The sequence below is a fragment of the Oncorhynchus gorbuscha genome, linkage group LG02 (genome assembly GCF_021184085.1).
Source record: "Oncorhynchus gorbuscha isolate QuinsamMale2020 ecotype Even-year linkage group LG02, OgorEven_v1.0, whole genome shotgun sequence".
Lineage (NCBI taxonomy): Eukaryota > Metazoa > Chordata > Actinopteri > Salmoniformes > Salmonidae > Oncorhynchus > Oncorhynchus gorbuscha.
In genome coordinates this window covers 95,439,595-95,467,195 of record NC_060174.1, presented here as the reverse complement: position 1 = coordinate 95,467,195, position 27,601 = coordinate 95,439,595, and the positions used below count along the sequence as shown (strand labels likewise).

General features: G+C 42.8%; 2 protein-coding genes across 3 annotated transcripts; both read right to left on the bottom strand.

Moving 5' to 3' along the window:
- Positions 1 to 21: 21 nt before the first annotated feature.
- On the bottom strand, positions 22 to 10,768 carry LOC124013707 (serine/threonine-protein phosphatase 2A catalytic subunit alpha isoform-like). 2 transcript variants are annotated; one of them, XM_046328161.1, is made up of 7 exons: positions 10,250 to 10,768; positions 2,843 to 3,052; positions 2,463 to 2,636; positions 2,021 to 2,110; positions 1,610 to 1,771; positions 1,385 to 1,414; positions 22 to 1,113 (listed from the first exon to the last, which is right to left on the bottom strand). In XM_046328161.1, exons 1-7 carry the CDS (start codon positions 10,349 to 10,351, stop codon positions 1,102 to 1,104), a joined length of 780 nt encoding a protein of 259 aa, XP_046184117.1. In that variant the 5' UTR covers positions 10,352 to 10,768; the 3' UTR covers positions 22 to 1,101. The 2 variants fall into 2 exon arrangements, with proteins under 2 accessions (XP_046184117.1, XP_046184107.1); XM_046328151.1 differs by having other exon boundaries at positions 1,296 to 1,414; positions 10,250 to 10,767.
- Positions 10,769 to 15,937: 5,169 nt separating this feature from the next.
- Positions 15,938 to 27,501, bottom strand: LOC123994939 (cyclin-dependent kinase-like 3). Its single transcript, XM_046298074.1, has 14 exons — positions 27,389 to 27,501; positions 27,064 to 27,217; positions 26,706 to 26,892; positions 26,149 to 26,343; positions 25,626 to 25,804; positions 25,296 to 25,408; positions 23,602 to 23,741; positions 23,345 to 23,433; positions 22,908 to 23,052; positions 22,237 to 22,496; positions 21,918 to 21,996; positions 18,665 to 18,803; positions 16,413 to 16,513; positions 15,938 to 16,253 (listed from the first exon to the last, which is right to left on the bottom strand). Exons 3-13 carry the CDS (start codon positions 26,871 to 26,873, stop codon positions 16,413 to 16,415), a joined length of 1,608 nt encoding a protein of 535 aa, XP_046154030.1. The 5' UTR covers positions 26,874 to 26,892; positions 27,064 to 27,217; positions 27,389 to 27,501; the 3' UTR covers positions 15,938 to 16,253.
- Between the last annotated feature and the right edge of the window lie 100 nt (positions 27,502 to 27,601).

Genomic DNA, 27,601 nt, shown 5'->3' with positions numbered 1-27,601 from the left:
CACAAATCAAGGAGCAACAAGTCAAGGAGCAACTTGTTTCTTTATTCAACAGGATCCCTCAATACAAACTCACTCCTCATGATTTAGTGTGTGACTGTTTCCAATGGAATTTCTTGATCTGTCTGCCCACACACACACAATTGGAAGGGCATATGTTTAACCCAGCAAAAACCTGGTGACTAGATTTATTTATTTTTAAGACAAAAAAAAAAACTCTTCATAGAGTTTAACAGCCATCTTCTGACTTGTAAAAACACAAAGGCCCAGTCCGGTCAAAAGTGATTTTCCTGTGCTTTATATACATTTTCACACTATGAGGTTGTAATAAATGATAATGCCATTTTTAGTGTAAGAGCCATTAGAAAAGGCTGCCTAAAATTTCAGAGTTTTGACCTGCCTGGTGATTTGATAGATAACATCTCCATTGGACATTAAACCTTTTTTTTAGTGCAAACAGGTTTAAAAATAAATAAATAAATACTGAAAAAGGTGCAGATTCACAAAATCAGCATCGGTGCATTGGATTGAAAATGTTTCAATTAACAAAACTTGGTTACTGTGCTAACAGTATAACTTAAGACCGTCCCCTCGCCCATACCCGGGTGCGAACCAGGGACCCTCTGCACACATCAACAACAGTCACCCACGAAGCATCGTTACCCATCGCTCCACAAAAGCAGCGGCCCTTGCAAAGCAAAGGGAACTACTACTTCAAGGTCTCAGAGCAAGTGACGTCACCGATTGAAACGATATTTAGCGCGCCCCGCTAACTAAGCTAGGCGTTTCACATCCGTTACACTAACCTTGAGAATGGAAACGGGGGAGTAGAGCTAGAGGAGTAAGGAATTGGAGTCCTTGGAGAATTTTTAACACTTTTTGGTCCATGTACAGATGTTTTGTGAATGCTTAAATAGTGGTGTGAATACAATTATGTACATTGATGTTTTGCTGTGTCGCCCGACCCTGGCCCCCTCTCCCATGGGTTTGGATGCTGAAGGTACTTTCATAAATCATGGCAATCCTGTACAAGTGGTGAGGTTTTACAGGAAGTAGTCCGGGGTGCGACGGGTGACATGGGGTTCCCCTCTACGAGGCGCAGGGTCAAACTGCAGGCTGGAAAACAAACAAACATCTAATTTTTAATCTAAAATCCTGTTGATAGTTGATGGATCATTACATTTAGGTCATTTAACAGATGCTCTTTTACTTCCTCCTCCAGAACTAGAGGACCTTGCTGGTAAAGCAACAAACTGAGGACAGTTTGCCATTCATGGAACGGTAATCAATATGCTTACAAGGAGTATTTCAGGGTGTCGTCGAGTTCCATGATAGATGCCTGGTTACCACAACGGTAACAGTAATTTGGTGCACTGAATATAGTTACCACGTTTCGCTCATGGCACCAGTTGTAACCCTATAGAAAAAAATATAAGAAAAACAGTAGGACAGTGTAGTTGTGAATCAGAAATCTGAGACAGTCATACAGACATAACATTTTATAGTACATGTGCATCAACCTGAATGAGGTGGCTAACTTAATGCTTTCATATTTCACTTTATGATCACCTTTCAGATTTCAAGCATGGCGAACCAGCGACAGACAGCTTACCTCCATAACCAGCTGGTGAGCTCTGGAGACCAGGGTAAGGCGGTTGGCATGGTTAAATGTCTCGGATATATCCTGGCCAAAGGTGTAGCCGGCCCCCCTGGGGGAGATGCCCCAGCCCCCACGGTCATCTGGGTCTGACCACAGCAGGTCACACATGGGGCCCTGTGGAAGCAGCATAGTAATAAAGATATGGATAAAGATCTATATGGTGAATAAGGTCACAGAGCAGGGGAGGCAATAACAGGGTAAGATCGAATGTCAATATGGTCAGTTGTGTTGTTTTGACAAAATGGTTGAAGTTAAGCTTAGGAGCAGACAAACTTATCCTAGACCTGTACCTAAAAGTTACTTCTAACTAGCAGCAATGAGACAGCAGAGTATGCTCAGAAGCAGAGTTGTTGAGCCATGTACCTCGTGTGGCACTTCCTGCAAACGGTCCAGCGCTCGGATGTGATCCAACGTGTCTATGGACGGAGACAGGCCTCCGTGAAGACAGAATATCTTAGAAGGGAAAGAAAACAGAACATGTCACATGATAATTTAAATATTGGTTCTGACTCTGCGTAACAGTTGACTGAGACATAAGATACATACCCTTAAGTTAATTTTTATTTACAGCATACAGTTAAAGCACTGCAGATTCAACATCATATGGATTATATATGTGTGAAACCTCAAAATGACAACAAGGACCTAGTTTACCAACGTGCACTCAACCGTTTTAGCACAATACATGGTTGCCATTCCACTCAGACCAGGTTCAACAACGAGACTCCTGCACAGGCACACTAATAACAGAGTGATAGCCCCGTAATAACAGACATAGGATACTTAAAACATAAACACCTCTTACCTGAGTATCTACCAAGGCCGTGAGAGGAAGGTAATCGAAGAGGTCTGTGAAGTATTTCCATACGTTTGCATTGCCGTACTTCCTTAAGCACTCGTCATAGAAGCCGTACACCTGTGTGATCTGTCTGCTTTCGTGGTTCCCCCGAAGGATTGTGATGCGTTCACGGTACCTAACCTGTGATCAATGTTCAAAATATAGGGGATTACTAAACAGCACTGTTGAATGAATAGCCTACTAGAGCATTCTGAATTGAGTGTCTTAGCATTATATTACTTTAGCATCACAGAGCCCGGTGTAAATGATCATTGAGCGCTCTCGTAGGGCAAGTTCAAATATGAATGGTCATTCAAAAATTCCAAGTGTACGATAACAATACTTGCCTTAAGTGCTACAAGTAGTGTGACAGTTTCTACAGAGTAGTAGCCTCGGTCCACGTAGTCTCCCATGAACAGGTAGTTTGTGTCTGGAGACTTTCCTCCGATTCTGAAGAGCTCCATGAGGTCGTGGAACTGGCCGTGGACGTCTCCACACACCGTAACAGGACATCGGACCTCCTGCACGTTGGATTCCTTGGTCAAAATTTCCTTCGCCTGGACAAAACCACACAATTAGGCAAAGTTTCTCCTTACCCTAGACAAAACCAACATAAGTCTATGTTGTAGGCTACATTGCAAAACATTTGAGAGCCTCCCTTCCCACCCATAACCTCCCCAAGAAAATAAATAGACCAATGACATTTGGCAAACTAGTTGAATGGCAAAGCAGTTCCTAGAAACCAGTGGACTGTGAAGGGATGCTCTAAGAACAACAACAAGGCCCGCTCTAACAACAACAACAACAAGGCCTGCTGGGGCAAAGCAGATAATATTATAGCAGAAAAGTCCACTACTGTTATAGAATGCACCTGATTGCATGCAGAGCTATATTTGTTGCCAATGCAATCCCCCCCCCCCCCACAAAAAGCATCAGTGTTAGTCTTTGAAAAAAGTTATAGGTTAAACAAAGTGGAAACATATGCCTAGACCCGCCTCCAGACCATTCAAGGGACAGAAAATATATATTTTTTTTAATCAGTAGAGATGCTCCTTGAGGTGTCTGGCTGGGATAATAAATTGTTGGCAGAACTACACTGGGAGTTGAGTGGTATAAGGAGCTTTTAGAGCATGAATCCCATTTGGAGAGTAGCAGGCATAGAGTAGAGCAGGGCTGTGTCACTGTGTGTGGGTCAGAGATGAACGAGAGATCTCTGCTCCAGGCAGCAACGCCTTGAGAAAGCAGGGGAGAGACACTGGCAGATTGAGGAGAGAAACAGTGCGACCAAGGCATATGAAACAAACCTGATATTTTTCCAAATTAATTTGAGTGGCAATTACAAATTAAAAGAATCAGATAAGAGCCAGAACCCGGCAAACTATTGTAGGTCAGTGGGACTTAGAACATTGGTAAACATAGTATACAACAGAGTCATTACAGCTTACAATATGGTAGAACCTCAGAAGACAGATCTTTCATCAGTAACCTAAAACAACTGATCTCGACATGTCTATATTGAATGGATGACGTAAATGCCTCACCCCTCATAACAGTACCTAAAGATGTGCCTTGCTGGCATCAGATAAAAAAAACTCAAGTTCAAGTTTGTTAATTCGTCATACACAGAGCAATGAAATGCTTACTTACAGGTTCACCTTTTGACAATACAAAAAGTGAATACAAAGAGTAGTATTTTTTTTTTTAAACAACTAAAAATAGAATAGTAATTGAGCAAAAATATGACACTAGGTGGCACACTAATTAATGTCAGATATGTACATGTCGAAAGTACCATACGCCGGAAATAAAGAAGTATAACTAGCTAATGACCTTTTCCATGTGGGAAAAAAAAACTGAACAGAGACTTGCTAGCAACGTTAGGTAGCTAACTGGGATTTTCTACAATGAATCTTGGTTATGGAAAACGGTTAAAGCCCTGGAGAATAAACCCTCCTCACAGCTGCCCATGTCCCTTAAATGTTGATGTGGTTGTTACGGACAAGGAGCACATGGCTGAGCTCTTTAATCACCACTTCATTAAGTCAGGATTCCTATTTGACTTTGCCATGCCGCATTGCCCGTCCAATATTTCCTCATCTCACACCCCTTCTAATGCAACTAGCCCTGATGCTCCTCCCTCTTTATCCCCTGCCACGCTACAGAGTTTCTCCTGGCGGGCAGTCACTGAGTCCGAAGTGCTAAATGAGATCCTTAAACTTGACCCCCAAAAACATCTGTGTCAGATGGTTTAGACCCTTCATTAAGGTTGCTGACCTTATCGTCGCCAAGCCTGTCGCGCCTCTCTGGGGAGGTTCCCATTACTTGGAAGGCAGCCATGGGAGTCCTTTATTTAAAAAGGGGGAGATCAAGCTGATCCTAACTGTTTTTGGCCCATTTCAATTTTCCCTGTTTATCAAGTGTTGGAAATACTTGTCAATAATCAACTGGCTTTCTTGATGTCTGTAGTATTCTCTGTGGTACACAATCTGGGTTCCACGCAGGTTATGGATGTGTCAATGCAAATTTAAAAAGTTCCTAAATTATGTTAGCATTGCCCTCTAGTCAAAGCAATTTTGTACTGCTATTTTTATTGACTTGCCTTAAGCTTTTAATACGGTAGACCATTCCATTCTTGTGGGTCAGCTAAGGAGTATTGGGGTCTCTGAAGGGTCTTTGGCCTGGTTTGCTAACTACCCCTCCCAAAGAGTGCAGTGAATAAAGTCAGAATATCTCAGACACTGCCTGTCACCAAGGGAGTACCCCAAGGCTCATTTCTATGCCCCACGCTCTTAATTTACATCAACATAGCTCAGGCAGTAGGAAGCGCTCTAATCCATTTATATGCAGATGATACAGTCTTATACTGGTGGCCCCGCCGGATGTGTTAAATGCTTTACAACAAACTTTTCTTAATGTCCAACAAGCTTTATCTGCCCTTAACCTTGCTCTGAACACCTCCAAAACTAAGATCATGTGGTTTGGTAAGAAGAATGCCCCTCTACCCACAGGTGTGATTACTACCTCTAAGGATTTAGAGCTTTAGGTAGTCACCTGATACAACTACTTGGGAGTATGGCTAGACAGTACATGGTCCTTCTCTCAGAACATATCAATGCTGCAGGGTAAAGTTACATAGACTTGGGTTCCTCTATCGTAAACGCTCCTCTTTCACCACAGCTGCCAAACTAACCCTGATTCAGATGACCATCCTACCCATACTAGATTACAGAGACAATTTATAAAATCAGCAGCTAAGGGTGCTCTTGAGGGGCTAGATGTTCTATACCAGTAGGCCATCAGATTTGCCACCAACACTCCTTATAAGACATCTCACTGCACTCTATACGCCTCTAAACTGGTCATCTCTGTATACCCGTCGCAAGACCCAGTGGTTTATGCTTATTTATAAAACCCTCTTAAGCTCACTCCCCCCTATCTGAGATATCTACTGCAGCCCTCATCCTCCAAATACAATACCTGTTCTGCCAGTCACATTCTGTTTAAGGTTCCTAAAGCACACATCCCTGGGTCACTCCCCTTTTCAGTTCGCTGCAGCTAGCGATGAACAAGCTGCAACAAAACAGCTTCCAATACTCTACTCGGCAAACTGAATGCAGTTTCACAGTGCCATCCGTTTTGTTACTAAAGCACCTTATACCACCCACCACTGCGACCTGTATGCTCTAGTCGGCTGGCCCTCGCTACATATTCGTCGCCAGACCCACTGGCTCCAGGTCATCTACAGCCTTATCGCAGTTCTCTGGTCACTATGGCAACACCCACCTGTAGCACGAGCTCCAGCAGGTGTATCTCACTGATCATCCCTAAAGCCAACACCTCATTTGGCCGCCTTTCCTTCCAGTTCTCTGCTTCCTGTGACTGGAACGAATTGCAAAAATCGCTGAAGTTGGAGACTTATCTCCCCTTACTAGCTTCAAACATCTGCTATCTGAGCAGCTAACCGATCTCTGAGGCTGTACATAGTCCATCTCTAAATAGCCCACCCAATCTACCTCATCCCCATACTGTTTTTATTTATTTACTTTTCTGCTCACCAGTATCTTTACCTGCACATGACCATCTGATCATTTATCACTCCAGTGTTTATCTGCAAAATTGTAATTATTCACCTACCTCCTCATGCCTTTTGCACACAATGTATATAGACTCTTACTTTCTACTGTGTTATTGACTTGTATATTGTTTACTCCATGTAACTCTGTTGTTGTCTGTTCACACTGCTATGCTTTATCTTGGCCAGGTCGCAGTTGTAAATGAGAACTTGTTCTCAACTAGCCTACCTGGTTAAATAAAGGTGAAATAAAAAATAAAAAAACTCAACTGGACCTTTTTAACTCAATCTCTTCATTCAGACTCAAATCATGGACACTTTGCATGATATACTTACGTTTCAACCTTCTTGCCCTTTGTGCTGTTGTCTGTGGCCTTTAATGTTTGTACCATGTTTTGTGCGGCTACCATGTTGTGCTGCTGCCATGTGTAGTCGTCTTAGGCCTCTCTTTATGTAGTGTTGGGATGTGTTTTGTCCTATATATTTTTTTGTAAATAAAAGTAACACTTAAACAACACAATGTAACTCCAAGTCAATCACACTTCTGTGAAATCAAACTGTCCCACTTAGGAAGCAACACTGATTGACAATACATTTCACATACTGTTGTGCAAATGGAATAGACAACAGGTGGAAATTATAGGCAATTAGCAAGACAGCCCCAATAAAGGAGTGGTTCTGCAGGTGGTGACTACAGAACACTTCTCAGTTCCTATGCTTCCTGGATGATGTTTTGGTCACTTTTGAATGCTGGCGGTGCTTTCACTCTAGTGGTAGCATGAGACGGAGTCTACAACCCACACAAGTGGCTCAGGTAGTGCAGCTCATCCAAGATGGCACATCAATGCGAGCTGTGACAAGAAGGTTTGCTGTGTCTGTCAGCGTAGTGTCCAGAGCATGGAGGCGCTATCAGGAGACGTGGAGGCTACCTCCGCCTTTGTGCAAGGAGGAGCACTGCCAGAGCCCTGCAAAATGACCTCCAGCAGGCCACAAATGTGCATGTGTCTGCTCAAACGGTCAGAAACAGACTCCATGAGGGTGGTAATGAGGGCCCTACATCCACAGGTGGGGGTTGTGCTTACAGCCCAACATCGTGCAGGACGTTTGGCATTTGCCAGAGAACACCAAGATTGGCAAATTAGCCACTGGCGCCCTGTGCTCTTCACAGATGAAAGCAGGTTCACACTGAGCACGTGACAGTTGTGAGAGTCTGGAGACGCCGTGGAGAACGTTCTGCTGCCTGCAACATCCTCCAGCATGACCGGTTTGGCGGTGTGTCAGTCATGGTGTGGGGTGGCATTTCTTTGGGGGGCCGCACAGCCCTCCATGTGCTCGCCAGAGGTAGCCTGACTGCCATTAGGTACCGAGGTGAGATCCTCAAACCCCTTGTGAGACCATATGCTGGTGCGGTTGGCCCTGGGTTCCTCCTAATGCAAGACAATGCTAGACCTCATGTGGCTGGAGTGTGTGTGCAGTTCCTGCAAGAGGAAGGCATTGATGCTATGGACTGGCCCGCCCGTTCCCCAGACCTGAATCCAATTGAGCACATCATGTCTCGCTCCATCCACCAACGCCACGTTGCACCACAGACTGTCCAGGAGTTGGCGGATGCTTTAGTCCAGGTCTGGAAGGAGATCCCTCAGGAGACCATCCGCCACCTCATCAGGAGCATGCCCAGGCGTTGTAGGGAGGTCACACACACTGAGCCTCATTGACTTGTTTTAAGGACATTACATCAAAGTTGGATCAGCCTGTAGTGTGGTTTTCCACTTTAATTTTGAGTGTGACTCCAAATCCAGACCTCCATGGGTTGATACATTTGATTTCCATTGATAATTTGTGGATGATTGTTGTCAGCACATTCAACTATGTAAAGAAAAAAGTATTTAATAAGAATATTTCATTCAGATCTAGGATGTTATTTTAGTGTTCCCTTTATTCTTATGAGCAGTGTATTTTAAATCCCAGTCCTGTCCTCACAGGAGGCGTTTTGCCTTTTGGCAGGCAGTCATTGTAAATAAGACTTTGTTCTTAACTTGCCTAGATAAATAAAATGTTAAATAATTAAACATGCCAGACCAGGAAATTGTTCAATAGTGTAATAAAAAAATTGACAAGACAATAGTTCTAAGAAAATCTTTAGCCTAGAATAATTTCACAGAATAAACAAAGTGTGAAGTTCATCAGTAAATCACTCTTCGCCCCTTTCTGTAATTTGTATCCCAAGACAGAGGCCATCCCACCAGTGTTATATTGAGTCACAGAAACAAGCAAGATGTCATTCCACCAGTGTTATATTGAGTCATAGAGCCCAGCAACAATGTGGTAGTGATGCAACACAGAATCAATCACATCCAAAGCTATTTTTACTCTGGCTACGCATTCTGCTGAACACATGAACAAAATGCACAGGGGATGGATGCATCAGCCATGACTGGGCAAATGTGTGCTCTATATAACCACACCACTACTATGCTTATACCTACTGTTTAAAGAGCTGGTCAATCACATGTTCAGGGGTATGTGAGAATACTGATTACAACAACATGGAAACCATTGAGTATATGGCAAAACCACTCATTGAGACTGAACTCCACAGGATAATAGAATATGATCACTGACACCTTGTAGCCTAGTGGTGAATATTTGGCAATGGGAAATTCTAGCAGAGTACCATTTTCATCCATACTGTAATCCTGGCCTCTAACCTACAAATCATTTCAGGACATGAATCACCTGTTTGTAAACAAGTCAAACGAGTACATGAGTAGACACACCTAGTTATTTTTTTTAAGTATTTAAAACCATGCACAAGTGTAACAGCCAAGTGAAAAGATTATCAATGAAGATTGATGTTAAAACCCTGCTCAAACCCTAGGTGACTTGATAAAGTGAAAGTTAAGTCTGACCTAGTTGTGTCCCACAGTTCAGTTAGGGTGGGAATCCAGGATGTGTGTACGTCTGTTTTACAACTGTATTCAAGTGTGTATGGTCTGACTATATCAAACAAATAAATGAAAATACTTGACATGTCTTTGACAAACGCAATGATTTTGCCACAGGACACTCAGTCATACCATCAGCACATACAGTATGACGCCAACACCCCCCCCCCCCCCCCCCATAACTAAAATGAGACAGTCTGAATGAGTTGGTAGTAAACCAGGTAACGAATGCAAGCAAATTATGCGACTTGCATTATTTAACTGGTCTTCAAGTTAGTCCACCACTACCGACAGGTTTGACAAAAATGTGCCAAACATGTTTCTATGAATGAGTGTAAGGGTTTGGCTTCTTCAAAATAAACCATGCATATTGCTGCAGTGAAATGCTGAACCAGTTTTACAGCTGAGGAGAATGAGAAGTTGTGCAATGTAGTGTGTTACTTACATCGGCGCCATTTTAAGAATGTCTGGTAAGAATAAAAGGGTCAAACAGCCACATTCGAATAGTTCTATATTTTGTAAGGCATACATGTTGCTGAAAGACTGACGAACATTTTAGACAGACTTACACGAGAAAGTTGGCTATATAAATAACCGCTCTTGAAACTAGACAGGATTATGTTATAAGCTATTTGGCAAGTGCTGATAGCGACAAACTGCGCAATATGTATAGTATCATCCCCCGAATGTTACACAAACATTTTACAATAGGAAAGTTGTATTTCCGTATACCTTACCTTTTCGCAAAGCGTTTTTACTTGGCTCTCTGACAGCTGTTTGCAGTCGTTGATTTGTTCGATCCATAAATCGATTTCCTTAGTAAAACACTTCTCGTCCATTCCTGATTGTTATTTTGGTTAATTCAGTGGCACGGAAATTGTTATTTTCCTAAATACTCGCAATCCTCCCCCAAATTGACCAACCAAGTTGCATGCGTTTCTAATTGACACATAAATTGACGAACGTAGATGAACCGGATCGACTAAGATATGTGGAGACGTCAGTAGCTGTTATCCCAACCTAGGCGGTGATCCACTCAACACAAGTCCGACTGGGAGCGCCAGGGAAATGCCGCATTTACTATCGGTCTCCCAGTAGAAATCTTTGCATTCTTATTGGCTATTGGGCGACTCTGTTGCATGGCCCGGTACCCCGCGTAAGCTTATCTTTATACAAATTGTTCTGGTCGAAAATGTACGAATTACCCTCCTTCTAAACGTCTATATCTGTATCGCAGACGCAGTAGCCATCTGACATAGAGAAATGCATGTCGGTGTCATAGCATGCTTGCCGGCATACGGTGCCTTCAGAAAGTATTCAAACCCCTCGAACTTTTCACAATATTGTTACGTAACAGCCTTAATTTAAAATGGATTGATAAACATATAATAATAATAATAATAATATATGCCATTTAGCAGACGCTTTTATCCAAAGCGACTTACAGTCATGTGTGCATACATTCTACGTATGGGTGGTCCTGGGAATCGAACCCACTACCCTGGCGTTAGAAGCGCCATGCTCTACCAAGTGAGCTACAGAAGGACTACAAATCATTATCTGCTATCTACCGTAGCTACACGCCTGACTACAGATCATCATCTGCTATCTACCGTAGCTACACGCCTGACTACAGATCATCATCTGCTATCTACCGTAGCTACACGCCTGACTACAAATCATTATCTGCTATCTACCGTAGCTACACGCCTGACTACAGATCAGAATAGAAAGACGAGGAAAACAGACCAAGGGTCATGGTGAGGAAGTAACATTCTTATAGACATGAAGGTCCACTTGTTTAACAGACTTCATTTCTCTCTCACTCCTCAGCCTTGGAGGATGATTTGGCGTTGAAAACTGCAGGTGTTCTAGACTGAGAAGCCCGGTCTCCCCACTAACGGAGGACACTCCCCTTCCTCTAGCGAACACTTCTACATGGCTAGGTTAGATCAGTTGTTGAGGAGGCCTTCCTCTAGCGAACACTTCTACATGGCTAGGTTAGATCAGTTGTTGAGGAGGCCTTCCTCTAGAGAACACTTCTACATGGCTAGGTTAGATCAGTTGTTGAGGAGGCCTTCCTCTAGAGAACACTTCTACATGGCTAGGTTAGATCAGTTGTTGAGGAGGCCTTCCTCTAGAGAACACTTCTACATGGCTAGGTTAGATCAGTTGTTGAGGAGGCCTTCCTCTAGAGAACACTTCTACATGGCTAGGTTAGATCAGTTGTTGAGGAGGCCTTCCTCTAGAGAACACTTCTACATGGCTAGGTTAGATCAGTTGTCGAGGAGGCCTTCCTCTAGCGAACACTTCTACATGGCTAGGTTAGATCAGTTGTCGAGGAGGCCTTCCTCTAGCGAACACTTCTACATGGCTAGGTTGTCAACAACTACAGACCAGTATCCCTTATTTCTTTTCTCTCCAAAACTCTTGAACGTGCCGTCCTTGGTCAGCTCTCCCGCTATCTCTCTCAGAATGACCTTCTTGATCCAAATCAGTCAGGTTTCAAGACTAGTCATTCAACTGAGACTGCTCTTCTCTGTATCACGGAGGCGCTCCGCACCGCTAAAGCTAACTCTCTCTCCTCTGCTCTCATCCTTCTAGACCTATCGGCTGCCTTCGATACTGTGAACCATCAGATCCTCCTCTCCACCCTCTCCGAGTTGGGCATCTCCGGTGCGGCCCACGCTTGGATTGCGTCCTACCTGACAGGTCGCTCCTACCAGGTGGCGTGGCGAGAATCTGTCTCCTCACCACGCGCTCTCACCACTGGTGTCCCCCAGGGCTCTGTTCTAGGCCCTCTCCTATTCTCGCTATACACCAAGTCACTTGGCTCTGTCATAACCTCACATGGTCTCTCCTATCATTGCTATGCAGACGACACACAATTAATCTTCTCCTTTCCCCCTTCTGATGACCAGGTGGCGAATCGCATCTCTGCATGTCTGGCAGACATATCAGTGTGGATGACGGATCACCACCTCAAGCTGAACTTCGGCAAGACGGAGCTGCTCTTCCTCCCGGGGAAGGACTGCCCGTTCCATGATCTCGCCATCACGGTTGACAACTCCATGTGTCCTCCTCCCAGAGCGCTAAGAACCTTGGCGTGATCCTGGACAATACCCTGTCGTTCTCAACTAACATCAAGGCGGTGGCCCGTTCCTGTAGGTTCATGCTCTACAACATCCGCAGAGTACGACCCTGCCTCACACAGGAAGCGGCGCAGGTCCTAATCCAGGCACTTGTCATCTCCCGTCTGGATTACTGCAACTCGCTGTTGGCTGGGCTCCCTGCCTGTGCCATTAAACCCCTACAACTCATCCAGAACGCCGCAGCCCGTCTAGTGTTCAACCTTCCCAAGTTCTCTCACGTCACCCCGCTCCTCCGCTCTCTCCACTGGCTTCCAGTTGAAGCTCGCATCCGCTACAAGACCATGGTGCTTGCCTACGGAGCTGTGAGGGGAACGGCACCTCAGTACCTCCAGGCTCTGATCAGGCCCTACACCCAAATAAGGGCACTGCGTTCATCCACCTCTGGCTTGCTCGCCTCCCTACCACTGAGGAAGTACAGTTCCCGCTCAGCCCAGTCAAAACTGTTCGCTGCTCTGGCTCCCCAATGGTGGAACAAACTCCCTCACGACGCCAGGACAGCGGAGTCAATCACCACCTTCCGGAGACACCTGAAACCCCACCTCTTTAAGGAATACCTATACATATTAGGAAATACATATTTCCTCAGCATTCTACACACAATACCCCATAACTACAAAGCGAATATATATATATATATATTTATTTTTTATTTATTTTTTATTTATTTTTATTTTTTTGGGGGGGGGGTGTTCCCAAATGTATATAAATAAATAAAATACAGGACAAAAAGTCCTTGCGATTAGACTTGAAATTGAGCTCGGGTGCATCCTGTTTCCATTGATCGTCCTTGAGATGTTTCTACCATTTGATTGGAGTCCACCTGTGGTAAATTCAATTGATTGGACATGATTTGGAAAGGAACACACCTGTCTATATAAGGTCCCACAATTGGCAGTGCATGTCCCAGCAAAAACCAAGCCATGAGGTCAAAGGAATTGTCTGTTGAGCTCAGAGACATGTATGTGTCGAGGCACAGATCTGGTAAAGGGTACCAAAAAATGTCTGCAGCATTGAAGGTCCCCAAGAACACAGTGGCCTCCATCATTCTAAAATGGAAGAAGTATGGAACCACCACCACTCATCCTGGAGCTGGCTGCCCAGACAAACTGAACAATCAGGGGAGAAGCATGGGTGTGGCAGCATCATGCTGTGTGGATGTTTTTCAGCGACAGGGAGACTAGTTAGGATCGAGGCAAAGTACAGATTGATCCTTGATGAAAACCTGCTCCAGGACACTCAAGACCTCAGACTGGGGCGATGGTTCACCTTCCAACAGGGCAACAACCCTAAGCACACAGCCAAGACAATGCAAGATTGGCTTCGGGACAAGTCTCTGAATATCCTTGAGAGACCCAGCCAGAGCTTGGACTTGAACCAGATCAAACATCTCTGGAGAGTCCTTAAAATAGCTGTGCATCGACGCTCCCCATCCAACCTGACAGAGCTTGAGAGGATCTGCAGAGAATAATGGGAGAAACTCACCAAACACAGGTGTGCCAAGCTTGTAGCGTAGTAGTTTTTAGTGCCTAAAACCTGATTTTTCTTTGTCATCATGGGATATTGTGTGTAGATTGCTTTAGGGGGACAAAACAATTTTAATCCATTTTTAGAATGAGACTAACATAACAATGTGGAGAAATTGAAGGGGTTTGAATTCTTTCCCGAATTAACCTAATGTATTTTTGTTTTTAAAAAATGGGGACCACAATAGCAAGTCCTGGACTTTATTGTGCAATCCAGGTCACTTAAAAAAAATCTTTGTGCGTATGTTTAACTGACAAAAAAATCAATCAATCCAAACTGCAGTGGCCAATTGGTGAATAGAAAGAGACATCTATTACAAAATACCCAAACATTTAATGACATTCGCAAATTCCCAAGCCAAGCCTTTGATACTGGGTACGCCTAAAAGGTATGGAGGGATGTTTTTTCCATTTGTTGAGATTGACAGTCTATTGTGGTGTTGAAAACAATGATATTGATGTGCCCAAAGTCTATTCTTGGTTTATTTATTATTACAGTACATGTGAAAAAAATACCATTGGAAGGTGCATTTATTTTAAATCTTGAGTAAAAATAATTAACGTCTATCGTGTACATGTTTGTCCTCTGTAGCTGTGACTTTGTTAGCAGAAAACCATACTTTTTCACTGTGTGAGGACAGACTGGGAGACGAGAAGCAAGTACAGGGAGTTAAATAACAGACATTAAACAAACCAAGGACAGCGTCTGGACAAGGGGAACAAAATGACATTAATGCAGACACTGGGGAGGAAGTGACAGATATAGGGGAGGCAATCAATAAGGTCGAGTCCAGGTGAGTCCCATGAAGCGCTGATGCACGTAACAATGGTGACAGGTGTGCGTAACGCTGGGCCGCCTGGCGCCCTAAATCAAATCAAATCAAATTTATTTATATAGCCCTTCGTACATCAGCTGATATCTCAAAGTGCTGTACAGAAACCCAGCCTAAAACCCCAAACAGCAAACAATGCAGGTGTAAAAGCACCTAAGCCCTAAGTGCCAGATAGGGGGAGCGGGAGCAGGCGTGACACATTGCCTGCATTCCAAGCACTTAAAAGACACACCCTATCTCCTCAGCCATCAAATTAGACACTTATGATGATGTATCATGACGTCTGACGAGTATCCACTTGCATTCATCCTGCGATGATTGTGTTTTCAGCCACCGGTAGCTTGTGGGTGCTTTATATGCTCTACAGTCAATTATGATTGCACGTCTATATTAACTATATAATTATTAATATACACCTACTGTATGATAGCTAGCAAATGAATTAGCTAAATAAAGCTAGCCTGCCGAGCTACTTCTGAAGAAGGAATATTTCCGAAAGCTAACCAAACAAGAACATTACTTTAACGTGTTTGTGCATTAGTAGCACAATTTCTAACTTATTTACATTCGGTTTTACTTACACTTGTATGTTGACTCCATATTGACGTTAAGGTTTTATGTTTTGGTCTGACTTTTATTAGCGGATGTACAATCAGCGCAAATCTAATTATGGGGCGTTTCAGGCCCCGGAGTGAACAAAATTGTACACTCGCAAACTCTATTAAAACGAGGGCTATGGGGGTTACATTGCAAACTTCCCTTGCTTGGCCTATCATCTGGACCGATGACAACTATGGCCGGGGGATTACCCCAAGGGCATAGGGCGAGGGTAAGTGGACAAGGGTGTGTCTTTTATGAGTTTGAAATGCAGCCACTGACTTTTGCTGTTGCTGTAAAATGGCAACTCAGTGCAAATGCGGATGTGCCAATTGAATCTCAACAACAGTCTGGGGGGGTAACTTTAATTTCAATATCTTTATTTTTGAATGGTTGGTGGGGTACAGTGAGGGATATGGTGGATAAAATACTGAAAAGTGGAACACAAAAATACATTATTCTAACTGTTGAAGTTAAAGATGCTCTGTTATCACAAAAACCAAGTGTGTCTAAAACATTTGTTATTCTTTTTATTATCTTCAGTCAAATGTTGTTTAGGCACATAAACCATCCTGTGCCAGGACCCTGTTAAGAATTCAGATCAACTCTCAATGATAGTACTGTTCTCTCCAAAACCTGAAGAAAAAAACATTAAATTAAGAAATAATTGTCCTGAATAACCTTGACATAGTCCTTAACTGAGTTATGCCTCCTAGAGAGTTAATAACAACAACAGTTTATATAATACTTGTCTGTACCTATGCAACGCTTGACAAATATTTGTCAGAATCTTACCTACTTATTTCCGTGGTCAGTGAAATTGGATGACGGCAATGATGGTATTCTGGAGTCTTCTTCTCTTCCTCTGCTCTTCAGCTCCTTCCTCGAGTGCTTTGCTGAATAAAACAATAATCATGTTTCTTCTGAACACACACACTAATCTACACTTTGAAAAACCATACTTAATCTGCACAGAGAACCATACTTTGGTTACACATAGGGTGATGGTAACACATTACATTTACATAGGAGAGTAAAACATTCTGTATCAAGCAGCATGTTGTCAACATGGATGCGTTCACTCAACAAGTTCTATCTGTTACCACATTATTAGAATCAAACATGGTCTGCTTTAGAATATATTTCTCTGATCTATATTCTGATGATATATTCTTCAGTAATCAGAACGGATTGTTTTGGGCAGATATGGCCATTATCTAATCTCTCTTTTGCTCTGCCCCTGTGTGTGTGTGTGCGTGCGTGCCAGCACTGTCTGTTTTGCCCAGCTGGACCACTATCCATGACAAAAACATAACCCTTGCCCTCAATCACCACCGCCATGACCCTCAAGTTCCCTCCTCACTGAGGCCCACACACACTACATCATGAAAATTTGAATTAGCAGTTCAATTCAAAGAAAGAGCTCAGGAATATGTATGTATCCCATGCAATGTTGGTTATTATCATAAATTAATTCTGCTCAATAGCAGAATAAAGGGCTGAGGACAAGTGGGAGGGCACAGTGAGAACTACTGATTAGTCTTCTGATTCAGTCATTTTTTACTATAGCAATACAAAGGACAAACTATACTGAACAAAAATAAACGCAACATGCAACAATTTAAACAAATTAGTAAGCAGAGATACAGCCACATCATGTGACAGAGTGAAATGCAGTATACCTGCGTCTGAAATGGCACTATATTCCCTATATAGTGCACTACTTTTGACCGGAGCCCTATGCATTACTTTTGACCTATGGACCCAGGTCAAAATTAGTGCATTACAGAATAGGGTAACATTTGGGAACCAGCCTATAATGACAGAGGCCTGGCCAGCGTCTTATTTATTTGTCTGTGGGGGGTTTTAGGCTGTCACAGAATTTTTGACCTTCTCTGCAGCAGATCCTCAGGAGACATTGGCACATAACACAATACAGAGAAGCGGTGGGGTGGGCCAAATCCTATAGTAACATTGTTTCGGCCCTAATCCTAGAGCAGCATTACTCCGGCCCTAATCCTAGAGCAACATTACTCCGGCCCTAATCCTAGAGTAACATTACTCCGGCCCTAATCCTAGAGCAACATTATTCCGACCCTAATCCTAGAGCAACATTACTCCGGCCCTAATCCTAGAGTAACATTACTCCGGCCACATGCTCTAATGTCCTGGAGCCACACTGAGCCGTGACACTCCGGCCCTAATCCTAGAGCAACATTACTAATATACACCGGCCCTAATCCTACAGTAACATTACTCCGGCCCTAATCCTACAGTAGCATTACTCCGGCCCTAATCCTAGAGTAGCATTACTCTGACCCTAATCGTAGAGTAGCATTACTCCGACCCTAATCCTAGAGTAACATTACTCCGACCACATGCTCTAATGTCCTGGAGCCACACTGAGCCGTGACACCCCATTAAGTATAAACTTGGCACATCAACATTTTTCAACAACACCAAACGCCTTCAATAAATGAATGGATTTTTATCTCTGTCCTCAGGTGATTCAATGATATTTTAATTGATTAATACTACACAGCCCTGTAGTTTCATTCTCGTTCAGTCTTGGGCCAATTTCTTTTTGTTTTCAATTAAGTCAGACAGATTCATTTTGGAAATTATGTGTCTTCAAGTCTAGTATCATTCATGTTTTGGGAATTGACTTACCGTGGGAGCTGACTTACAGTGGGAGCTGACTTACAGTGGGAGCTGACTTACCGTGGGAGCTGACTTACCGTGGGAGCTGACTTACAGTGGGAGCTGACTTAGTGGGAGCTGACTTACCGTGGGAGCTGACTTACCGTGGGAGCTGACTTACCGTGGGAGCTGACTTACAGTGGGAGCTGACTTACCATGGAGCTGACTTACAGTGGGAGCTAACTTACAGTGGGAGTAAGGTCAAGTTGCCCCTAGACACTGATCTACGGTCAATTTGTGTTTAACTAATACCTCTATCAGTTATGGTTAAGATTTGGTGAGAGGAAGAGGATCCAAGATCTGAGCAAAACTACAACTTCTTCTGAAACCAAGACAACGTTGTTTACCATCTGTAAACTTCAGCTCCATCTGGTGGCCGAACACAGGAAGTCCAGGGAAGCGCACATCTCTCATGTCTCTCACTGACTTCACCTTCTTTTTAGCCAGACTGGACATCTCAACCTGGAGGTTATTATGGCTGTCACTCTGCAATACAACCAAACACAACACAATCATAAAAATATACACAAACATAAACACACATTCAATACCTTCATGTTCTCATTAACAAGTCAAGTATACAGTTGTGGCCAAACGTTTTGAGAATAACACAAATATTCATTTTCAAAGTTTGCTGCATCAGTGTCTAGATATTTTTGTCAGATGGAATACTGAAGTATAATTATGTTACGGATACAGTTATCCTGTGTGTGTGTATCCTGTGTGTGTGTTTCTTTTCTCTCCTTCTCCCCTCACAGGTGAAAACCATCACTCCCCAATCAGTCAATCAATCATCAATCAGAAGACACACCTCCTCCTATTTCCTGACCTATCACAGTTCCTTCCCCATGGTTTAAAAACCCCATCATTTGTTTGTTCTAAAGCTAGCTCAGCTCAATCTCTCTGTAAATGCCATGTCTGTAGGTCTCTGTGTTTCACTCTCGCTTTGTGTCTTAACCTCTCTTTTGTTTAAGCACCTCATAGCACTTTGTCATCACCTGTGAGTATTGTTTTTGGTTATGGTGTTTGTTTGTTTGCTGGTGGGAAAAGGGGAAACCAAGACAAGTCGCCCATGGGCATACACTACCCGTAGGTGAACTTTGTTAAATATTTTTTTTTTAAATACACTAGGTAGAACTGGGCGGACCACCCACTGTATTTTTGGTTAGTTAGTTAGCTGTTAAAGTAGGCTAGTCTAGCTTAGGGGTGTGTTTTTGTGTATTTATTGTTTCTTTCCTTGGGTCCAGCTCAGCCCCTTTTCCTGCTCCCCCCATTACCGTGTGTTTATAAATAAACCTAGAGTTTGATGGTAGATTTCTGTTGTCGTGGTTATTTCGTTCACACTTTTACTTTGTCACAATAATAATTTGCATGAGTTATGTTACGGATCTCATTACCATCCCCCCCTAGACTGTCGGGCCAAAAGGGATTCGTAACAAATTACAAGCATTTCATAAGTGTCAATGGCATTTATTGACAATTACAAGAAGTTGGTGCAAAGAGTCAACTTTTGCAGTGTTAACCCTTCTTTTCAAGACCTCTGCAGTCCACCCTGGCATGCTGTCAATTAACTTCTGGGCCACCTCCTGATTGATGGCAGCCCATTCTTACATAATCAATGCTTGGAGTTTGTCCGAATTTGTGGGTTTTTGTTTGCCCACCCGCCTCTTGAGAATTGACCACAAGTTCTCAATGGGATTAAGGTGTGAAGAGTATCCTGGCCATGGACCCAAAATATCAATGTTCTGTTCCCCGAGCCAAGGTGCTTCATCATGCTGGAAAATGAATTGTTTGTCACCAAACTGTTTCTGGATGGTTGGGAGAAGTTGCTCTCGGAGGATGTGTTGGTACCATTCTTTATTCATGGCTGTGTTCTTAGGCAAAATTGTGAGTGAGCCCACTCCCTTGGCTGAGAAGCAACCCCACACATGAATGGTCTCAGGATGCTTTACTAGTAGCGCTCACCTTGTCTTCTCCGGACAAGCATTTTTCCGGATGCCCCAAACAATCGGAAAGGGGATTCATCAGAGAAAATGACTTTACCCCAGTCCTCAGCAGTCCAATCCCTGTACCTTCTGCAGAATATCAGTCTGTCCCTGAAGTTTTTCCTGGAGAGAAGTGGCTTCTTTGCTGCCCTTCTTGACACCAGGCCATCCTCAAAGTCTTTGCCTCACTGTACGTGCAGATGCACTCACACCTGCCTGCTGCCATTCCTGAGCAAGCTCAGTACTGGTGGTGCCCCGATCCCGCAGCTGAATCAACTTTAGGAAACGGTCCTGGCGCTTGCTGGACTTTCTTGGGCACCCTGGGCACCCTGAAGCCTTCTTCACAACAATTGAACCACTCTCCATGAAGTTCTTGATGATCCAATAAATGGTTGATTTAGGTACAATCTTACTGGCAGCAATATCCTTGCCTGTGAATCCCTTTTTGTGCAAAGCAATGATGACTGCACGTGTTTCCTTGCATGTAACCATGGTTGACAGAGGAAGAACAATGATTCCAAGCACCACCCTCCTTTTGAAGCTTCCAGTCTGTTATTAAAACTCAGTCAACATGACAGAGTGATCTCCAGCCTTGTCCTCGTCAACACTCACACCTGTGTTAACGAAAGAATCACTGACTGATGTCAGCTGGTCATTTTGTGGCAGGGCTGAAATGCAGTGGAAATGTTCATTTGCATGGCAAAGAGGGACTGTGCCATGAATTGCAATTCATCTGATCACTCTTCATAACATTCTGGAGTATATGCTAATTGCCATCATACAAACTGAGGCAGCAGACTTTGTGAAAATTAATATCTATGTTATTCTCAAAACTTTTGGCCACGACTGTACATTGATTAAATATCTTTATATACTTCCAAAGTGTATATTCTTATATAAAGATATTTAATCAATGTATACTTGACTTGTTAATGAGAACACGAAGGTATTGCATGTGTGTTTGTTTGTGTGTGTATGTATATATATATATATATATATATATGTGTGTGTGTGTGTGTGATCTATGTTAAATATAATCAGGAATTTACATTAGGCTATTTGTCTGTAACTGTACTACGATAGCTGTGATAAACACCCGTCAGGGCAAAACAACAATATTTATGTAAAAAAAATATACATGTAGAGGTCATAAGGTATTTTGAACAATAGAAGAACTAGACAGTTTTTTGTTACTATATTGTAAAAGCTTGCATTTTCACTGCGCCCAATTATTTTATATGGTAATCACGGCTGCATTCCAAGTGGGTTAACATTGTCTTCCATGAGGTTTAACTTGATGACATAAAGGGTGTAAACACATAAGACACTATGTTCTGTTCTTAACATACCGGGCGAGATGTTAGGAAAACTACAACATTACTGTGGGGTGAGTCAGAGAGGCATTCCTTTGGGAGTGGAAACAATGACAAAGAGCTTGTCAGCCCTAATGACTGTTGCATGTACAGACACCCACGCACCCACCTGCTGTTACAGACATACTGTAGGCGTGGGCCAGATGTCAAGCATGTTATATAACAGAAGGTTTGGTATTTTATTTGTTTTTATGTGTCTGTGTTCCCCTTTACATGCACTGCACACACCTTTCCTTACTTACCTGAGACGGGGCATCAGTCAGCTGACTATTCCCCATGGCCAGGTCAGTAGGGCTCGGCCGTCTCTTTACCTTATCAGTGCTACAGACACAAGCATGAACATCTCTGACTTGGTATACCCTACCAAAGCATGCTTTTCATGAACTGCCAGGATGAAATGACAGAACGTCCAGAATAGATAAATACATTTAAGAATGTACACTTTGGAAGTACTGGATCTAGTGAGCCTGATACAGCTACTCTGAAATCACTGGGTGGTATTCTGAACAACACTATACCAGATGAAGCGTCCTATATGTCTCTGATCTGAGAGCCACTGACCGGGACTTGGTGACTTCCATACAGCATGGAACGGGGACAGCAGCAAAAAGATTGTTGCTGGCGTTGATGCGGGGCATGGTAAAGGCTCCAGCCTTGTCCTGAGATTGAGGGGGGTCTGGGATGGAGGTAGAGGTGGAGGTAAAGGGCTGTCTGTTTGTCTGAGATGAGACAGGGCTGCAGGTCATCCTGATCTCTGACCTCCTGCCTGCCCTAGAATGCTTCTGCTCAGGCTCCTTCCCACGTCGGTCCTTCTCAGTGTCCTAAAACAAAAACAGTCCATGTGCAGTATGGCTGACTGGTATGTGACTGGTATGGTGTAAATCTATATTTCTACACCGTATATATGCTTTGACTTGTAGTTATTTTAACTCTACCTACATGTACATATTACCTCAATAACCTCGACTAAGCTGTGCTCCCACACATTGACTCTGTACCGTTACCCCATGTATATTGCCTCGCTACTGTTATTTTACTGCTGCTCTTTAATTATTTATTATTTATTTTTTTTTTGTTACAATTTGATTTGATTTATTTACTTAGTTGCTCTGCCCACTTACTGCACATATAAATGGTTAAGAGCATGTGCTAAACGAACAGACCTGTAAAATGTAGAATACAGTACTATCTTAGTGCTTTGCGCCCTGACTAAGTGTCCATGTAGTTTATACCTTCACTGGCTTTCTGTTACATGAGGATGAGGACAAGACTCCTGTTCCTTGGTCCTCTGCTGGCTCCCATGAGCTACTATGAATCCAGTGCATGCTGTTAACCTTGGCATCTTTCAGTATCAATGCCTGTATCTCTGGTATGAATCTGAAGCAGGAAGTAGCAGTTATTCAGGTCAATTGCAGTTCATGACATTATTACAACTAATAAACAGTATCTCATAAATATTAGAACATTTCAAGGAAAGTTCAAGGCTAGCAACACAAGGCAAAACAATGTGTGTGTGGCCAGACTATGACACTATGACAATGCAGTATCACATCCCCATTTTGTACGTAAGCAGGTCAGAATGTAGGTCAAAAATCTCACTCCACTCTCTTTCAAGCTTATAGCTTCTCCAAGTACACTAGACATGCAAAGTTGACCGGACCTGACTCACCTTTCAACGAACCCGTCTTTGGTGAAGTACCGATGAACGAGCAACATGGAGCACGCAGCCCTGTGAGATGGATCAATCTGTAGGCATGACTAAAACAAAGAAGACCTTTACTGTAAAAGTAAACAACCCATGTCACATTCTTAGGGCCAGGCTTTTTCCTGACCATGTGACCTGCCCTGGAAATCCTCCTTGAATTCTTCAAGACAAACTCCTGTCACACTCCCTACACATTCTTCACTATCTCTCTGTAGACTTACATCCACTATTTCAGCCACTAAGAAGTGGAGTTTGTGGTACTTCCTCCTGGGGTCCCTGAGGAGCTGCACCTCAGGAAGGCTGGCCACAGCAAAGATGGGGTTCTGGAAGTACAGGTCTTGCTGATGACGGGTCAAAGGCCCTATCAAGACAAAACACCTGTGTATCAATATACCATTACATAACAGATAATCGAAGGGGAGCCATCCTGAGGTTATCTCATTCCTCAAATTGTTGTACAGTACTTCAATTATCTATGTAACCCAATTATGACCATCACACATTCAGTAGTAAAACGACAGTATAACAAGATAATTAGCTGTACAATCACATAGCTTCACTTCTGATTAGCATTGATAGACAGTACACGGCACTGGTTACATCCCCTGCACTCAGCGTGGTGGCAGCCATCACATCACCATGAAGTGTAATGAATCATTATTGTGACACAGAGAGTGTTGTAAATAGCTCTTTCATTCTGCTGGGAGGATGAGTTCTGTCCACAGACCGCTGGTGGAAGAGAGGAGACAGTATGTCGGCCTCTCCACGTCCCTCGCTACCAGTGGCTTCAATCTTCACTGACATTCTGAAATTAGCTCCCTCCAGAGAGCCTCTCTTTTCGGAAACAGAGAGATACACACTGGGGCGGATTAGAGAGTCAAATAGCCTGAGTATCCCATTCCACCAAAGAGAATGAATGAAAAACAGATTGAACCTGCTAAAAGACTCTCTAATACAGGAACAACCAAAAACAGCAGTGTTATCTCACTCCCCTCTATTTAGCTTGCTCTTATGTCCTGGGCCAAAATGCCAAAAGGATCATTGGGGTTTTCCTTGTACAGGCCTGGATAAAAGCCAAAATGCCACAGTTCATTTTCAGCATTGGTTTATTTGTCACTGCTGGCCAAGGATTGAATAAAGTTTATTTATAGAGCGAAGCCAATTGTCCCTCTATGGCCCCGTATTAAGCCACAAATCGACATACGATGTAAATCTGTTAAGTGTTAGGATAGGGCCAAATTCATTGGGGGGCTCTTAACCAGGAAAAAATTATGATGTTCCAAATAGCCCTATTATCTATTTGATTTAGATTTTTTAAATACAATTGCGGCCTACCCTGGCCAAACCTAACGACACTGGGCAAATTGGGCGCTGCCCTCTGAGACTCCCAATCACGGCCAGTTGTGATTCAGCCTGGAATTGAACCAGGGTCTGTAGTGATACCTCTAGCACTGAGATGTAGTGCCTTAGACCGATGCGCCATTCAGGAGCACTACTTTTGAGCAGAGCCCTATAAGCCCTGGTCAAAAGTAGTGCACAATAAAGGGAATAGGCTGCCATTTGGGATACAGATTACACTGCCTTTTTGTCTCTTTGGGACCTACTTTTCAACAATGGTGAAATCCTAGCAGGCCTGTTGCCCTACTGATGTCGGAAAAGCTTTAGGTTATCTGTGCTCCCTTAGGAGAATGGACAACATTTTGATTAAGTGTAAATGGTTATTTTAATTACATCTACAATGTTAGAGGCCTCAGATGTTATCAAGTCCACATTTTCACCATTGATGCCCACACCCTTAGCATGGTCTCAGATCTATTTTAGTCATTGTTAAGCCAAGGACAATGAGTGACTAGGAGTTGATGATAGCAGAAACAGACTGTCACTCAGGCTAACATACCCATTGGTTTGTACTTACCCACTTTGCTGACTATTTTGTGCACCTGGTCCAGGTCAGAAGTCCCCGTCAGAAAAGCATTGCTTGTAGCCATCTCTATAATCAAGCATCCAATGGCCCACACATCTACAGGTCTAGTAAAGAACATTTTAAGAATCTATCATTCTAGAATGTCCTTCTAGCCAATCAGAAACGAGTATTCAACGATGCTGTGGTATAAACATGATATATCTGTACCAAAATGATGAGCAACCCTTAGAAGATTTGACATTATAATTACTGTGGTCTTATTCCATAATACATTCAAGATTGAACACTGCCCTGAGATCTGTGGTTCTGCTTGATACCCACTTGCTGTAAGTGTTGTCTGCCACTAAAAGTTCTGGGGCTCTGTACCACCTCGTGGCCACATAGTCTGTGAGAGGCTCCCCAGTCGGTGCCAAGGCTCTGGCAAATCCAAAGTCACAGAGCTTCACCACCCCAGAGTTAGAGACAAGAACATTCTCAGGTTTGACATCTCTGTGAATGATCTGTTGAGAAAAGATGCATGTTTCAAGCCAGTGAAGAACTACTGTTTTACTGTCAACAAGTTTCTTTCTTTAATATTGTTCAATGCCCTTCATAATAGCTAATTAAACTTGTAGTTTTAAACTTGTCAGTTGGCACATCATGTATTGTATATCTTCCTGTGCACTCACTAGGCAGAATCTATGAAATGAGAATAATATATATGCCATTTAGCAGACACTTTTATCCAAAGCAACTTAGTCATGCATGCATAGATTTTATGCACGGGTGGACCCAAGAATCAAACCCACTATCCTGGCATTGCAAGCACTATGCTCTACCAACTGAGCTACAGAGGAATACTTGCATTGCTGGTGTGAAGGTAATCCATGGCTCGTAGAATTTGGAACATGTACTTTCTGAGGCGCTTGCTGTCCAAACCATGAGGATATCTCTCTAGGTCTTCCAGAACTGTGCGGTCAATGTACTCAAAGACAACATACAAGCGCTTCTTGAACCGGAATACCTCCAGCATGTTCACAAGGTTTTCATGGCGAAATTTCTGTGTAAAGACATATATGAACAGAATTAACGTTGTAGTAGTATGCTGTTGTTATCAGGGATGTGACATTAGTTGGACTGTAGCCAATGAGTGAATTGTACCCGATATTTGAGACAGTCACAGTAACACTGCTGCTTTATGTGGAACTGATCAATAGAGTGTTGGACTAGTAACCGGAAGGTTGCAAGTTCAAACCCCCGAGCTGACAAGGTACAAGTCTGTCGTTCTGCCCCTGAACAGGCAGTTAACCCACTGTTCCTAGGCCGTCATTGAAAATAAGAATGTGTTCTTAACTGATCTTGCCTAGTTAAATAAAGGTTAAAAAAATAAAATAATAATATTTAAAAAATTAAGTTCCTCACCCTCAGAAGTTTGATTTCTCTCATGATAACCTTTTTCATGGTTTTGTCCTCTTCCTTGTCATTGAACCTCTTGATGGCCACAATGTGTCCAATCTCCTTGTGTCGACACTTCATTACTGTACCATAGCTCCCCTCACCCACGACGCCAAGGTTCTCATACATATCCATCTTCCTTCAGTGGGCTGTCCTTGAGCACATATGGATAAATATATTCATATTCATTTCAAAGCAGAAACAGATATAAAGGCATACAAAATACATACAACATCGAGTGTAATACTTTCAAATGTACAGTGAAAACAGGGTCATATAGCCTACAACGCGATTACACAAAACACAATGTGGTCAAAATACTTACTGCTGAGTAGATACAAAGATTATGTTCATGTATTTTTTCTCCTGGCTTTACTGCTCTCATAAATTACACAAGTTCATGTTTGAAATAAACGATGCCTCTGACAGACCACTTCATGTTTGAAAAACACACTGCAGGTTTTCTTCCCAGAATAATTCTGTCACAAACAAAAAGGTGTGAAATTAGAATGTGGTCACCATAACAACAGGCAAAGTTGATAACAATTGAGAGGCATTCTAGAACATTCTACATGGATAAAGTGGAAATAACCAAGTGAATAATTAGGTTTGAGCTGACATGTAAACTAGTCTTTACACAAAGAAATTACCATAACCATGGACACATGGTCAACTTGATATATGGTTTCTTTGCTACACATGACTTGATGAAAATGTAAATAATTCTTCAGAGACTACACATCAGCATATGTATCCATGTTGCAACTGGTCGAGTGACTGATGAAGTGATGAAGTTGGGATTAAACCATTATTTCTTGAGGAAAGGGTTAGCTTGTTAAATAAAAAGAAACAACCGTTTATGT